This window comes from Clupea harengus, chromosome 15 (genome assembly GCF_900700415.2).
Source record: "Clupea harengus chromosome 15, Ch_v2.0.2, whole genome shotgun sequence".
NCBI classification, from domain to species: Eukaryota; Metazoa; Chordata; class Actinopteri; order Clupeiformes; family Clupeidae; genus Clupea; species Clupea harengus.
The window spans coordinates 19186425-19201250 of NC_045166.1; the positions used below are offsets into that span (position 1 = coordinate 19186425).

The 14826-nt window shown below is 43.9% G+C and overlaps 1 protein-coding gene across 1 annotated transcript in view; it reads left to right on the forward strand.

Moving 5' to 3' along the window:
• Positions 1-14826, forward strand: part of hbs1l (HBS1-like translational GTPase) — a 36473-nt gene that overhangs the window by 8715 nt on the left and 12932 nt on the right. The window contains exons 5-8 of the mRNA XM_012821211.3: positions 9300-9405; positions 11814-12082; positions 12330-12495; positions 12887-13004. Coding sequence (XP_012676665.2) covers positions 9300-9405; positions 11814-12082; positions 12330-12495; positions 12887-13004 — 659 coding nt within the window. The remainder of the gene's footprint in view (positions 1-9299; positions 9406-11813; positions 12083-12329; positions 12496-12886; positions 13005-14826) is intronic.

A 14826-nucleotide genomic window follows, 5' to 3' on the forward strand; every position in this document is an offset into this window, starting at 1 on the left:
CTCTGGTGGTGACACCAGCATATGTGTCACCTTACCAAGGAGATGTGGAATATGTGTCTGATTTCTATGTGTTGGCTACTGAGAGCTCTGTGCAATCAAATGCATCTGTATGCATTTATTCTATACATGCATAGAGCTCCCGGGGTTCACAGGTATGCATTGGATGCATAGTAAAGCAATGCAGTGGGCCAGCAGTGACTGTAGTAGATGCATTGGATGCATAGTAAAGCAATGCAGTGGGCCAGCAGTGACTGTAGTAGATGCATTGAATCCATAGTAAAGCAATGCAGTGGGCCAGCAGTGTCTGGGTTAAAGGCCGAGCAAAAATTCACGGCGACCTCAGGCCTGCGTGTGCGTGTGCGTGTGCGTGTGTGTGTGTGTAGTGTGTCCTGGTAGCCTCCATATATATATAACACGTGTGTGTTGCTGTGAGTTGTGCGTGCAATAAAAAACTGACTGCAGTCAGCCTTGTTTGTTTTTTGTTTGTTTGTTTGTTAATGGTTCTGCAGCATATTGCTGTAAGCAGGTGTGTCTCACAACCGAGTGCTTTGTCATTTGTCAGACGGCAAGCATTTGTGTGAAGACATTAAGCATTTGTGCATGTGTGTGTCTTTCGATAGGGTTGGACAAGTAATCAGTTTTTGCATAGTGCCGTTTTTTAACTTGCATAGTACAGTGCTTTAGGTAGGAGAGACCACTCCGCCACTCCATAGTGGACTACCACTCCATTGCTACTGATGAATCATGTGCCATGGGTACAGAGGAAGTGCTTTAGGTAGTGGAGACTACCAGTTTTGACTAGGGCTGGGAGATATATGAAATTAAATTAAATTAATTTGAGTTTCTGTTTTTGAACGATGGGAAAAATGCCTAAATCGCAAAATTGAGATTAGAAATTTCTCTCTTACCATAGAGTTACGACAGAAGCATTGTTGGTAAACAAAGTTTCCTCCCATTACGTCAGTCACTAAACAATAGTCTGTCGTTGAACGGGTCCTTCATTAGACATGCTAGAGTGGTTGCCTGTTTTCAGCGTTGTCACGTTAATACTGCCGATAAACTGAAGATTAATAGCAACCAAATTGCCCTTGTGGTTGAGCAGGGTTGGTGTATTTATTCGCTAGTGGTAAAGTCACACAAAGTTGACACATCACAAACATGTTTTTACCTACGTTCACAAACACAGCCTATGCTTAAAGTCTATGTTGGCTGCTGTAAAACTGAAAACTGTAAAACCGTCGTCTTGTTGCACTCCCGTCATTTGACTGTTGGCCTGATGTGTCTTTTGACTGTGTTGCAAATCAAATCTCATTCTATGAATATTATGGAACTGAGTTATGTCTGATTTAATCTGGAAAATTGGTGAGTCTGTGAGAAATCTATGAAACATTTTGTTTACTTCTGCGTGTTACCTATTACCATTATGACATTTTATTTAGAAAAACAGTGATTTGTAACATCTTGTAGCCTTCTTATGTAAGGATTTAGCAATGCAGTCGAAATCAATACTGAAACCCTCTCTATGCTGGGAAAGTTAAAGGTATTCCAGGTTTCATCAGAGTGTTTGAATGTCAGAAAATCACAACATCAGCCATGAGCATTTCTGTCACATTACACCAAACTCAGACCAAACTCACAGCATGATTACATGCATAGGCCAGCTATTAATAGACATAAGTCTATATAACTATTTATACATAGTAATGAAGAGTACATTGTAATGCTTTATGAGTGCATTCATTACTATGTAAGGGCTTACAGCTTGCAGAATGCGTCCAAAGCTTCTTTTATCTATTGATAATGGCACCGATGACATCTTTGCTTTGTCATCTTTGCATGTCAAATGCTGTTTATTCACCAAATACTCTTTATGGAGCCATATGTGACTCCATACAAGCTTTCTTCACAGTCTACATGAACTCAAGACAAAACATGATTCAAAAATACTTTTCTTTATTAAAACTACATGTTGTTCCCCAGTAGGACCATATGTGTCATATAGGCCATCTCGCCCAGCCCTAGACTACATATACAGGTTTTACAACCGGGGCCTGCTAAGCCTTAGCTTGGGAACAGACAGTAAGCGTTATGAAGTATTCTCAATCATTATGAGGCATTATGAACACTTCATAATGCCTTATGACTGTGTTTATAATGCTTTATGGATACTGGGTTCTTCTCTTTCCTCTTTTTTCCTCTCCTCTCTGTCATGCATAAGTTTATCATTTTACTTATATAGGCTTGTGTCAATCATTATGAATACTTTATAACCCTTTATGAATGTCTTTATGATGCTTTATGTATACTGCATAAATTATCTTATCCTTTTTCTGTCCTTTTCTGACTTTCTCTCTGACTCCCTCATATTCACTTGGTTTCTGTGTCTGTTTAACACGCTCTCTCATTCTCTCTCTTTCTCACTGACTATATCACCCGCTCTCTCTTTCTTATGCTCTCTTCTCTCTCTCTCCCTCTCTCTCATATTCATACTCTGTGTCTGTGTCAATAGTACACACTTTCTCGTTCTCTCTGTCTAACTCGCTCTCACAGTCTCTTTCTATTTTCATTGTCTCTCTCTCTCTCAGTAGTTTTGCACTGCTCTATCTATCTGCTGTCTGTTTTTCTCTTGAACACTTGAACTCACTGTTTTCCTCTGCCTTTAATCTCTCTTTCTCTTTTCATCTCTCTCTCTCTTACTCACACCATATTTTCACCATCTTGCACAGTCTCAAAACATCATGAAGCGAGTCTAGTTTTTTTTTTTTTCCCCTTACGCCACCTACGTAGGAAAATATGAGAGTTGCTCAGCTGGCCTCTTCTCATTCTCTCTGTCTCTTTTTCCCTCCCTCCTTTCTTTCTCTCTCTCTCTCACCCTCCTTTCTTCCTTTCTTTCTCTCTCTCTCCCTCCATCCTCTCTTTCTCTCCCTCCCTCCATCCTCTCTTTCTCTCTCTCCCTCCTTCCTTCCTCTCTCTGACCCTCTCGTTCTATCTCTTATCATCATCATCTCTCTCTCTCTCACTCTCACTCTCTGCATCTCTTTCTTCTCCTTTTTCACTCTGTGGGTTTGAGTCAGAAATGTCACAGCGGGTTGTGCTCCTCTTTGAGGCTGTCGCGTGGTTCCATAAATTGGTCAGACTCCTGGAGAAACAGGGTCACCGCCGACCCTTGTTTGCCCGAGTTCCTGGTGTTGTGGTTCAGAAACGGTCTCACGCAAAGGGCCGCCCTCCGGCGACACCGCAAGATGGAAGGAAAGGATGTCCATTTACTAGACTCTATATTATAATTCCAATTATATATTATTATTAATATATTATTACACTTAAAAGGAGAGTCCACGATTCGGGTGAATTCGGTTGTTAATTGAGCTCAACAGCCAATCAAATCAAGTGATGCCCCTCCCTTCTGTGCTCCTGAAGCAATTTGTTGATTGGCTGGAAGTCTGTATGGCTCAGTCTGAGCCACTATGTTTATTTCCCATTGGGACGGTGAGGAGCCATTCATTACATTTTACAAAAAAATGTATTGGCTGAGAATCATGGACTGCACCTTTTGAAGCTGACAAAGGTGAAGATAAGATATCTTTTATAAGATGTAAGAATTTTTGTTGAGCTTTGAGAAGGACATGATCTCATGTTGAAGCACCTCTGAAGTGTCTCTTCTCTAACGCAGAGGCCACTGGTAATGAGTCAGACAGGGTCTTTTTCAAGAGGCTGTTTATCTTGAGCTCATAGCTTCGGTGGTTTTTACTGAAAAACCTTTTGAGTCGGCTTAAGTCTGTCCCCTGCACTGACGTACAGAACATCCCAGTAGTCTGATGTTTGCGGTGACGATCTGTTTGAACTATATCTATAAGGGTAGTTAAACTAATAGAGCAGTATTGAAATGACTGATGTCATTCAGTTCATTTCAGTTTTATTTCTATATGAAGTGCCATTAATGATTTACATTGGCTCAAAGTTTTAGAACAGGCATGTGGTTCCGTGGTTTTCACTATGAAAATCCCCATATGAGTTATTTTCAGTGGGTTTAAGTCTGTCCTCAGCACTGATGTGCAGAACATCACAGTAGCCTGATAGTAGTGGTGCTCAGCGTTGGCCATCGAGAGAGATGATTGCCCCCAGACTTTAACTGTTTGCTTGAGCAGCGATAGAAGATAAGCAGGACATGACTCTGGGAGCAGGTGTGAGAACCTCCTTTGGCAGAGCAAGGAAATGGGTTCCTTTCCCAGCATGCACCTGCACACCTCAACTTTAATTTCCTTGGATAAAAGCATCCACCAGATAAATAGATGTAAATGAAAATCTTCATGCCTTCGAAACTTAACCTGAGTTTATCAACCTGAGTTTAATGTGCTTTCGAAACATAACCTGAGTTTATCTACAAGACTTTAATGTGCCTTGGAGATTTAACCTTAGTTCATCTACAAGACATTAATGTGCCTTGGAAAGAGGCTCAAGTAGCCAAGGTGACCCGTCTTTGCTTAAACAGTGTTTGCCTGGACTTTGGTTGTAGCTGTAGAAGTGTGAAGGGAATTAGCACACTGACCTGAATAGTATGCAAATAGTAGTATGCTTAGTGCTATGGAGCACACAGACACCCAGCATGCAGAGACCAAAGTATACAATGTGTAGCGCCATCTTCATCGTCTTCAGCACCAACATTCACAAAGGTTCATCCAAGGGTTGAGGATGCTGTGTGTAACCACTTCTGAATACTTTTTTTCATTCTTTAACAGGGGCATAGCAAGTGGAGTGTTGTGTCTGTCTGTCTGTCTGTCTGTCTGTATGGGGAGACACGACAGGAATCCTGCGACATGTCGGGCAGCAGATTTTTAAAAGCAGTAGCAAGGAGTTTGGTGTGAAACTAGCGAGCTATCTAGCGAGCAAATAATCTTGCAAGCACCAACATATAGTTGCTGATGTCTTGCTGTGAAAGTGTTTTTCATTTTTCGCAGAATAGCGGTTATGGTCAATAGTCAGTGGTGCTTGCAACTGGTAGTGGTGTGCAATGTGTTGAAAAGATCACAGATCACAAGCGCGTAAAAACAAAGGGAAAAACCCAATAGAAAAATCACCCAAAGTCTAGAGCCAGCAAAATCCAACCAAGCCCCAAATGTCCAGGTGTCCAGCAGGGTGCAACAGGGGATCTTTGAAAGAGACAAACAATTGTAGTGCAAACAACCTTGTGCTGCACCGACCTGCTGGCTTTAGTAGATAGTTGGAAATGCCCAGCACAACTGTGTGTGTGTGTGTGCGCTTTGTGATACTTCTGTACTTGTTAATCAGGAGTGATGCTCAGGTCTTGTCTGTTGACTAAGAGGGTGTGTATGAGTCATCTCATAAGAGGTGAAATTAATACAGACACACACACACACACACACACACACATTCCTGCAGATGAAGTACATTTACACACACTCTCACACAGCCATATCTTCATCGTATTTTCGTGTCCAAATATGAGCAAAATGTAAGCTGAGACGCACTCACACACACACACACACACACACACACACACACACACACACACACACACACACACACACACAGATACAGATGTGATGACTCGTTAAGGGAAAGTAATGTGAAAGTCTGAGAATTTGTATCAGTTTGAAAATTTGACTGTACATTCGCCATAAAGGCAAATGCAAGCATAGAAAAGCATGCATACTCTTTTTTTTTATCACAGCATCGCGCAAACCTTAACTGATTGGAGGCCAGCCTCGTGTTTTGATCCGTTAGAAATTACACCTTGCTTTCATTTGACACTGAATTCTTGGTAAAACCTCACAGATGCTTGAGGAGTCTTTGCTGAAGCCAGTGAACTGTCTATGGCACACACACACACACACACACACACATACACACTCCTGGTGGGATTCCCCCTCCTGTCCTCTTCACTGAGAAGGTGGCTGGCATGGTGCCCACTCTCAGCAGTGTGTGTGTGTGTGTGTCTGGGGGGGTTGTTGTGGTGTGTGTGAGAGCACCTTGCCTGACTGCAGAGATAGGGAAATTATAGTTGTAACCAGTAACTGGATGATATGGAAGTGCTTTTCTGTTAAGTAGCCTCTAGGTGTTTTAAGTTCTAAGCTTTAAGCAAGTTAATGTTTCTTTTCATGGCTGTGTTTTTCCATCTGAACGTGCTTCACATAGACGTATGCAGCTAGTGGATGAGAAGATTGCTCAAGCTCCAAGCAAGGGTGCCCCCTACTGGTTTCAAATTCAAAATGAGCTTCATTGGCATGACGAGCCTCCTTTTGCATTGCCAAAGTATCTCTGATCATACGAAGAGTTGATGTACATAAAAGAAAAAAGGACAGAACTCTCTCTCTCTCTCACTCTTACCCTCTCTATTTCTCTCTCTCTCTCTCTCTCTCTCTCTCTCTCTCTCTCTCTGTGTGTGTGTGTGTGTGTGTGTGTGTGTGTGTGTGTGGCTGTTTGTGTGTGTGTCTGAGAAGACAGGAGAAGACAAAAAGACTACAAACCGTGTGTGTGTGTGTGTGTGTGTGTGTGTGTGTTTACTTGAGTAGATGCATTGGTGCATTCCTTAAATGAACAAGGCTGTTTATTCATTTGGCTCCTGTAAATGGACTCCTTGAGCAAGGTGCTAACGGGTTTGTTACCCATATATATCTTTACTGTAAGCTGCATTGGATACAAATATCTGCCAAATGAAGAAATGGAAATGTTATTTTTGTATTAATTCGTGTTTTTAATATAACATAGGGGGTTCCTTATCCCCCTGTGCATGATCTCACATAGCTGATGACTGACTCTAATCAGAGTAACCTTCAAACTTGCAAGACTTAATGGCAACATCTGCGGAAGCCACTCACCAGCATTTCAACACCAGTAGACATGCACTTGCACCACTATATGCCATGGTCGGGTGATCAGTAAGTAATGTGTGTTTGCTGATAGATACAGTGGATTGTGGGGTGAGTGGTTGGGAGAACTGTCATTTATACCAGTGAGTCAGAGCAGTGAGTCTTCAGTGCATTCCCAACACTCATACTGGAGCCTGCTGCAGCATTTCTGGATCTCTGCAATCTCTGTTCCCACAGTGAAGTGTGTGTGTGTGTGTGTGTGTGTGTATGTGTGTGTGTGTGTGTGTGTGTGTGTGTGTGTGTGTATGTGTATGTGTATGTGTGAGGTTAGGTGTATTTTCCAGTACATATTGAACCCTAGTGCAACACCACATCTCTTCTAGTGAAGTGTGTGAGGTGAGATGTGTTTTCCAGTACTTATTGATATGGTGCAACAGCATATCTCTTCCAGTGAAGTGTGTGTGTGTGTGTGTGTGTGTGCGTGAGAGAGAGAGAGAGAGAGAGGTTAGATGTGTTTTCCATTATTTTTTTTCAGTACCTCTTTCCCGGTGAAGGCTTGTGTGTGTGTGAGAGAGCGCACGCACACGTGTGTGGGTTTCTATGAGTGCACTTCTCTCACATCAGCTCCATCTTTTTCCTCCTCTACTGTCTCATCTCCTCTCTCCTCTCCTCCTCTGTGCTCTCCTCCTCTGTGCTCTCCTCTCTTCCTCTCCTCCTCTCTCCTTCCCTCTCCTCTCTTCCTCTCCTCCTCCCTCCTTCCCTCTCCTCTCTTCCTCTCCTCCTCTCTCCTTTCCTCAACTCCTCTCCTCTGTACTCTCTTTTCCTCTCCTCTCTCTTCTCCTCCTCTGTGCTCTCCTCCTCTCTTCTCCTCTGTACTCTCCTACCCTCTCCTGTCCTACCCTCTTCTCTCCTCTCTCCTCTCCACCTCTCCCGTCCTCTCCTCTTTTTCTCTACTCTCCTCTCCTCCCCACCTCTTTCCTCTTCTGTCCTCTCCTTTCCTCTCCTCCTCTTTTCTTTCCTCCTCTGTACTCTCCTTTTCTCTCCTCTCCTCTGTCCTCTCCTCTCCTCCCCCTCTCTCCTCTTCTTCTCTCCCCTCAGTGGGCTGTTTTGGAGAAACTGAATGGGGGGGAATAAAACCCTGTTTCATTCATAAGCCTTCAGGGGATTTTTCTCTTAGGGATGATGACGACCACAAGAATAGCCCATGAGGGAATCCCCTGCCTGTGTTTGTGTGCCTGACAGAGAAAGTGACTCTGCCTGTTCGTGTGTCTCTGTCTGTCTGTCTGTGTGTGTGCGTGTGTGAGAGAGAGAGCGAGAGACAGACGGCAGGTGTGTGTGCACTGATGCGTGTTACGTGTGTGTGTATGTGCATGTGCTTTTAATTCAATGAACTTTGGTGTATTTATGTAGTGTATTATGCCTATTGTATGTATGTGAGTGTGTGTTGTGTGTGTCTGCATTGAAACCCTTTGATAAACTCACACAAACATGCATACACAAAGAGAGAGTTGAGTGTGGATGGGGAGAGTTTGTTGGCGTTTTTAACCAGGCACTGGTCCGGTGATACCATCCTCTTCTCCTGCTGTTTGACTTCATACAGTAAAATGCTGTGTCACCCGTTCTATTTCTGAATGCCTGCTGACGCAGATGGACTTAACCCTTTCCCGGCCGCAGCACTCACTGTTCACACACACACACACTCAGACATACAAAGAGGTGACGGCTTTTGGGACATTTTTATGAATCATCAAGAGTACTGGAATGACTGACAATTCTAGGAGGTGTGTGTGTATATGTGTGTGTGAGAAGGCTTGCAGATTTGCGAGAAGTTTGTGCAAAAACTGGTGAGATTGTGAACATTGATCTGAGTGTGTGTGCACGTGTGTTTGTGAGAACCTGTGACCTGTTTGTCTTCTCCCTTTTTAAACCTTCAGCAGGGGAGTTTTCAACATTCTGATAAAACAATGTGTTCATCAACAATGTAAGATTCGAAAATTCCAAGTTATATTCAATGGACCTAGATATTCTTTAGAACGTTCATTCTACTACATTCTAAACACTGGGGTGTCAGTACCTGCTTGAAGGGTTAAGGTGTTTTTTGTTTGCACGCTTTTCCTCGCTCTTTTGGGCGAAGTAGCTCATTATCCCAAAAGCTTTTGAGGGAGTTGTGAAAGTCTAATATTCTCTGTGGAATAGTTGGCGAAGAATGAAAAGTGTCTGTGTGTGTGTGTATGTATACTTGTGCATGCTTTTCCATTTCCATGTTTGTTGAATTGTCTTTGTGTGTGTGTGCAAATTAGTGTGTTTTAGTTGGTGTAAGTGTGGATGTTGTAGTGTGTGTTTGTGTGAGTGTGGGTGTTAGAGTGTGTGTATTGTCTGCGTATGTGTATTGTCTGCGTATGTGTATTGTCTGTGTCTGCGTATGTGTTTATATATGTGTGTACTGAGCTGCTCCTGTCTTTCCTCTCTCAGGTAAAGGCCGGGAGAAAGGCAGCCAAGTGGAGTTGGAGGTCATTCCTAAGGTCGCCCGCATGACGGTCTCTGGCAAGAAGCAGACCATGGGCTTTGATGTACCTTGGTAAGCCAGGGGTCAAGGGTCAAAGGTTAACAGGCAGCAGTATAGAGTTTTGGTCTAAAACTAACACTAACTACGTAAAAACATGCAGCAAACTAAGAGACATCATACAATGATGGGTTTAAAGATTTGAGAGGTAAAATACTGCATATGTGAAATTAAATAAAGAAATATATTGTACAATACTGCATGAGCCTTTATATAAAATAAGTGCGATAACTATCTAAAAGGCATGCAGAAACCTTGCAAACACCAACAGCAGCACATTTAGCACTGCTAGAAGCGTGCTACTATGCTAACTGGTGTCTTAGCGATTTAGTTGCCGTGGTGTGGAAGGTTTTCCTTACATTATTGCGGGGTGCTGAAATTGTTGCGCGCTGATACTTTAACTGGCAGCAGATTGCTCCTCTGAAACCTGACAGTCCCAGGTGAAAAGACCAATGAGGTGCCCTGCTCATTACAAGTGTTGGCTTCACAAGCACAGACAGACGTACACCTAAACAAAAAACTGCAATACCTTCAAACCTGGGGTTTCCCTCTGTGTGTCTCATAGTGGGCCTACAACAGCCCTGCGAACTCCTGAGCATCCCTTAGTCTGCAGCAGTTAGCAGCAGTGGTTAACCCTTATCCTCAAGGCAATCCATGAGGAAAGATATAAACACACACACACACACACACACACACACACACACACACACTCACTAACACTGACGGAGCAATACCTTACAACCTGAATTTCACCTTTCATTTGTTTAAAGTTACAAAATATACAACAGCATTGAGAAACCTCCCTGAATCTGTAGACATTTTTTACATTTACTGATGTGGTTTGTGAGTCGTAGTTAAAATCCTCTTCAAGGAAAGCAATTAAAAATGAGACTTGTCACAGTGATGGCATATGACTTGTTGCACACTCATTGTCAAAAAGCAAAAGTAAATAGTCACGCTAAATGGAGAAGAGAAAAACAGCACTTTAGTTTGGATGACTAGTGTTGACCTTTTGACTTTGATGACCTTTTGGCTTTGGTATCTATTGCTGGATTTTGTGTCAAGTCACTGTCCGTGTTACCTGGTATCAGTTGGTGAAAAGACTAATAATGGATTACCTGCATACTCTAAAACACAAAATTTTTTATTAAGGCAAAGACAACTTTACAATGTTAAGTCCTTGTTGTAAATGCGAAGGTTTGCAGTTAACTACTAGTGTCATAAATGGTCACGGTTGTCTCAGCATAAAACATTTGAGTATGTGTGTGTTATTGTGTGTGTGTGTGTGTGAGAGAGACACAGAGAGAGAGAAGAGAGTGAATCAGTCATATCGGGGGCAGTGAGGTACATAGGAGTCTAGATCCACAGGAAACCTGCACCCCTGGAGAGTTTTGACAAAAAACCTCAGAAGGCTGGTCACCCTAGATTATCACCCAGCAACATGTACCCCACCCCAGTGCACACCCACACACTCTCACACACACTCTCTCTCACACACACACACACACACACACACACACACACACACACACACACGCACATCTGTGCCTTTCAGAAACACACTAACTCGCTGACATGCACCGGGTCCCTTTTCCCCTAAAAAACCACAGACCTATCCTGTGTGTGGATAGACACACACACCCACACACCCATGTGCGCCCAAACACACACACACACACACAAAAAAGCACACGCTCTCCACCTCATCTCGAAACCACAGACTCTCACCCATAAAGCCACCACCCCACCCCCTCACCTGATTAGCAGCCTAGACTAGGGTGGAGTTGGGCTGGGTGTGTTTGTCTGTGTGTGTGTGTGTGTGTGTGTGTGTGTGTTTGTGTTTGTCTGTGTGTGTGAGTTAAATTACTTGAGGTGTAAACGATATCATATTTGAAGGCATTTTTTACAGGAACACGGTGTCAGTTAATTTGTCTGAATGGAGGCGTATGTGTGTGTAAGATGAGATTGTGATTGTTTATCTTCTGTGTGTCTGTGTATTTGTTCTAAGGGTGGTGTAAAGCGTGAATTCGTGCATCCAGTCCAAAAGTTTATGTCATACGTATCTAATATTCTGTTTGTACAAGTGATGGTGAAACACACTTAACTCGCTTACATGCACTGGGTCCCTCTTCTCCTAAAAAAAACACAGACCTACCCTGCTCACCCACACTGTGCACACTCCCCAGCATTCACACACACACACACACACATACACACACACATATATTTGTTCCCAAGTATTTGTAGGTCCAGGATGGGCAGAGAATAAATTCACTGCGACCTCAGGCCTGCATGTGTGTGTGTGTGTCCTGTGTCGCCTCCATATATGCACGTGTGTGTTCCAGTGTGTCGTGTGTGCCATTAAAACCTGACAATTATTACAATTATCTGTGTGTGTGTGTGTGTGTGTGTGTGTGTTTTAGCATGGAGGAGAATGGCGTCCAGAGTCCCTCCATGCGTCGGAGGCCCATCCCAGAGGTGGTTGCCGTGACACCTGTGACCACGCCTGCTAGTACCTCCACCAAACGCCCGGAGACGCCCGTGAAAAATCTGGGCAGCAGCGATGAGCCGGCAACCCCGGTTACCCCGGCGACTCCCCGCACGACTGGCAAGAGCAAAGCTCAGCTCAATATCCGTGCCGAGCTGGACAAACGGCAGGGAGGGAAACCACTACTCAACATGGTGGTCATAGGTAACGCACAACCTGCTGTGTGTGTTAGTGTGTGCGTGCGTGCGTGCGTGCGTGCGTGCGTGCCTACATTGTGGTGTGATTTCATATATAGTAGCTTATGATATATAAGTGATCCAGTTACCCAAAGATAAAATTGTTATGTCTCAAAGACACAAACCAAAATCTGTATTATTTGTACATTTGTTTGTCTGTGTGTGTGTGTGTGTCTGTGTGTGTTTATATGCGTCTTTGTCTGCGTGTGTTTCAGGCCATGTGGACGCAGGTAAGAGTACACTGATGGGCCACCTGCTGTACCTGCTGGGTAACGTGAACAAGAGGACCATGCACAAGTACGAGCAGGAGGCCAAGAAGGCCGGCAAAGCCTCGTTCGCCTATGCCTGGGTACTGGATGAAACCGGAGAGGAGAGAGACAGGTGAGTAACACACAACACACACAGGCACACAACACACACAAACACAGACACATACACAAAGACACACTCACACATGCACACACAAACATATGCACACATCGGACAGACTCTCCCCAATTCACGCACACACTAACTCCCAAATGCACTTAAACACCCTCTCTCATTTACATGCAAACAATCGCATACACAATTCATACATGCTAACACAATCAAACTCAACCATATCATCTCACACAGCCGCATACATATTTACACACTCACTCCCTCACATACATACACACTGATCACACACTAAACACTCACTAAACTTGACACAAAAAACGTTTGCATTGAAATAGAAAAAGGAACAACTCTACTAAATACACTCCCCCTCTCTTCCTTGTGTGTTTAGGGGAGTTACTATGGATGTGGGGATGACCAAGTTTGAGACAGACTCTAAGGTGGTGACACTCATGGACGCCCCTGGACACAAGGACTTCATCCCCAACATGATCACTGGGGCTGCACAGGTGCCACACTCTAAACATTCCCCCATCTCACTGGAAACATATCCTCTACACACGTGTGACGGGATAAACATTCCCCCTCTCACTTATCTTTTCCACAAGGGTCACTAGATAGATATTCCCCCTCTTAATAAAAGGCCTGTACACACAGAGAGACTAGCAGCGATGTAGTGACGACAGACTATGGAATGTAAATGAAATTCAACGACTTGCAGCAATGTCAGGTGAAATGATAGTTGGCGACACAAATCGGGAGTGTTCCTAATCTCAGCTTTATGGTGACGTGATTGAGGGGACCACCAATGGGAGTTAAGGATACTGTTGACTGACAGATGGTGACAGGACTGAGTTCCCCAAACATTGCCTGCAATGAAACAGCGTCCACGATCATAGTACATCCCGTATGCTGTTAACCGTTGTATCAAAAAGAAATTAAATATTTCCAATTCATATTGACCTATTTCAGTACAGACTAGCGGTGTCTTTATTATCTTGTATATGCTAATATCGAGTTAGCTAGGCAGCCTACTGCTTGATGCACGCAGAAACTTTAACAATTGGAAACAAACGGGGAGGATACTTTGGCAGTGAATGGCTTTATATGAGGGTGCCCCTTGAAAGGTTATCCTTTCCATCCACGTGACAGTATAACCATTCCTCGTCTTCTAAACAACAGCACACACACACACACAAACAACACACACACACACACACACACACACACACACGCACACACGCACACACGCACAAACAACACATAACACACACAGACACACACACCATTGATGCTGACACTGGTGCCATTTATTTCATGTGGCTGTGGCTGTGGCTGTGGAGGCCCTCAGGTGGGGCGAGGGAGCCCAGATGTTTGGGTAAAGCCGGCTGCCCATAGAGGGCGGAGGTCAGGCATGCAGCGATGTTCTTTAGCTACTTCTGCTGCCATGCAGATGGAGTTGGTCGCGGCAAGGATAAGTGTAGGGGATTCGATCCTCCCAAAACTGTCTGAGGATTTTTGGAGGCATTGAATGAGGAAGGCTTCCAAGCCTGAGAAATGCCGTCTCTATGGGTTCTGTTTTCCTAGAGCCGAGTGGAGGCGCGTGCTGCATTGTGGTTCTGACCTTGAGGTTTTTTTCTTTTCTTCAAAAACCCTTGTGTGGAGGCTGCCGAGGATGTGTTGATGCGGCTGTTAATGCTGGTGCTGAGGTTGCAGTCTGAGGAGAGTGTGGAGCCATAATGGCGTAGAGTGGAACACTGTTGATTTGGGGGTGGTTGTGCCATGATGTTGACCTGGAGACCAAAGGACCACACACACACACACACACACACACACACACACACACACACACACACACACACACACACACACCACTAGAGAATTTTACTCCTACGCTGGTAGTGGATGCATCACTGTAAGAACAGGCCAACCTCCTGCCTTTACTCTCATGCTGTCATCATGTCTCACCATCATGATCAGTAGGGAAACAGGTACCTTCTTTCATGTTCAACATTAGCACATTTACAACGAATTATATCTGTCACATCATTCCCGTTTTTGAATAGGGAGTGTCCAGAGGGGGGTGTGTGTGTGTGTGTGTGTGTGTGTGTGTGTGTGAAAGACTTTGACAGTTCTCCCTCTAACCTACTCTGAATCTTGGTGGTTTGTGAGCTTCTGAAATTGTCAGTTTAGGGATGAGTCGTGAGTCTATCTGTGCGTGTGTCTTCTGCAGTGTCTGCATATCTGTGTGTGTGTGTCTGACTTCTGGTGTGTGGTGCGGTGTGTGAAGATGAGTGAAATATTTTAGGTATGAGTGAAATCTTGAAATTG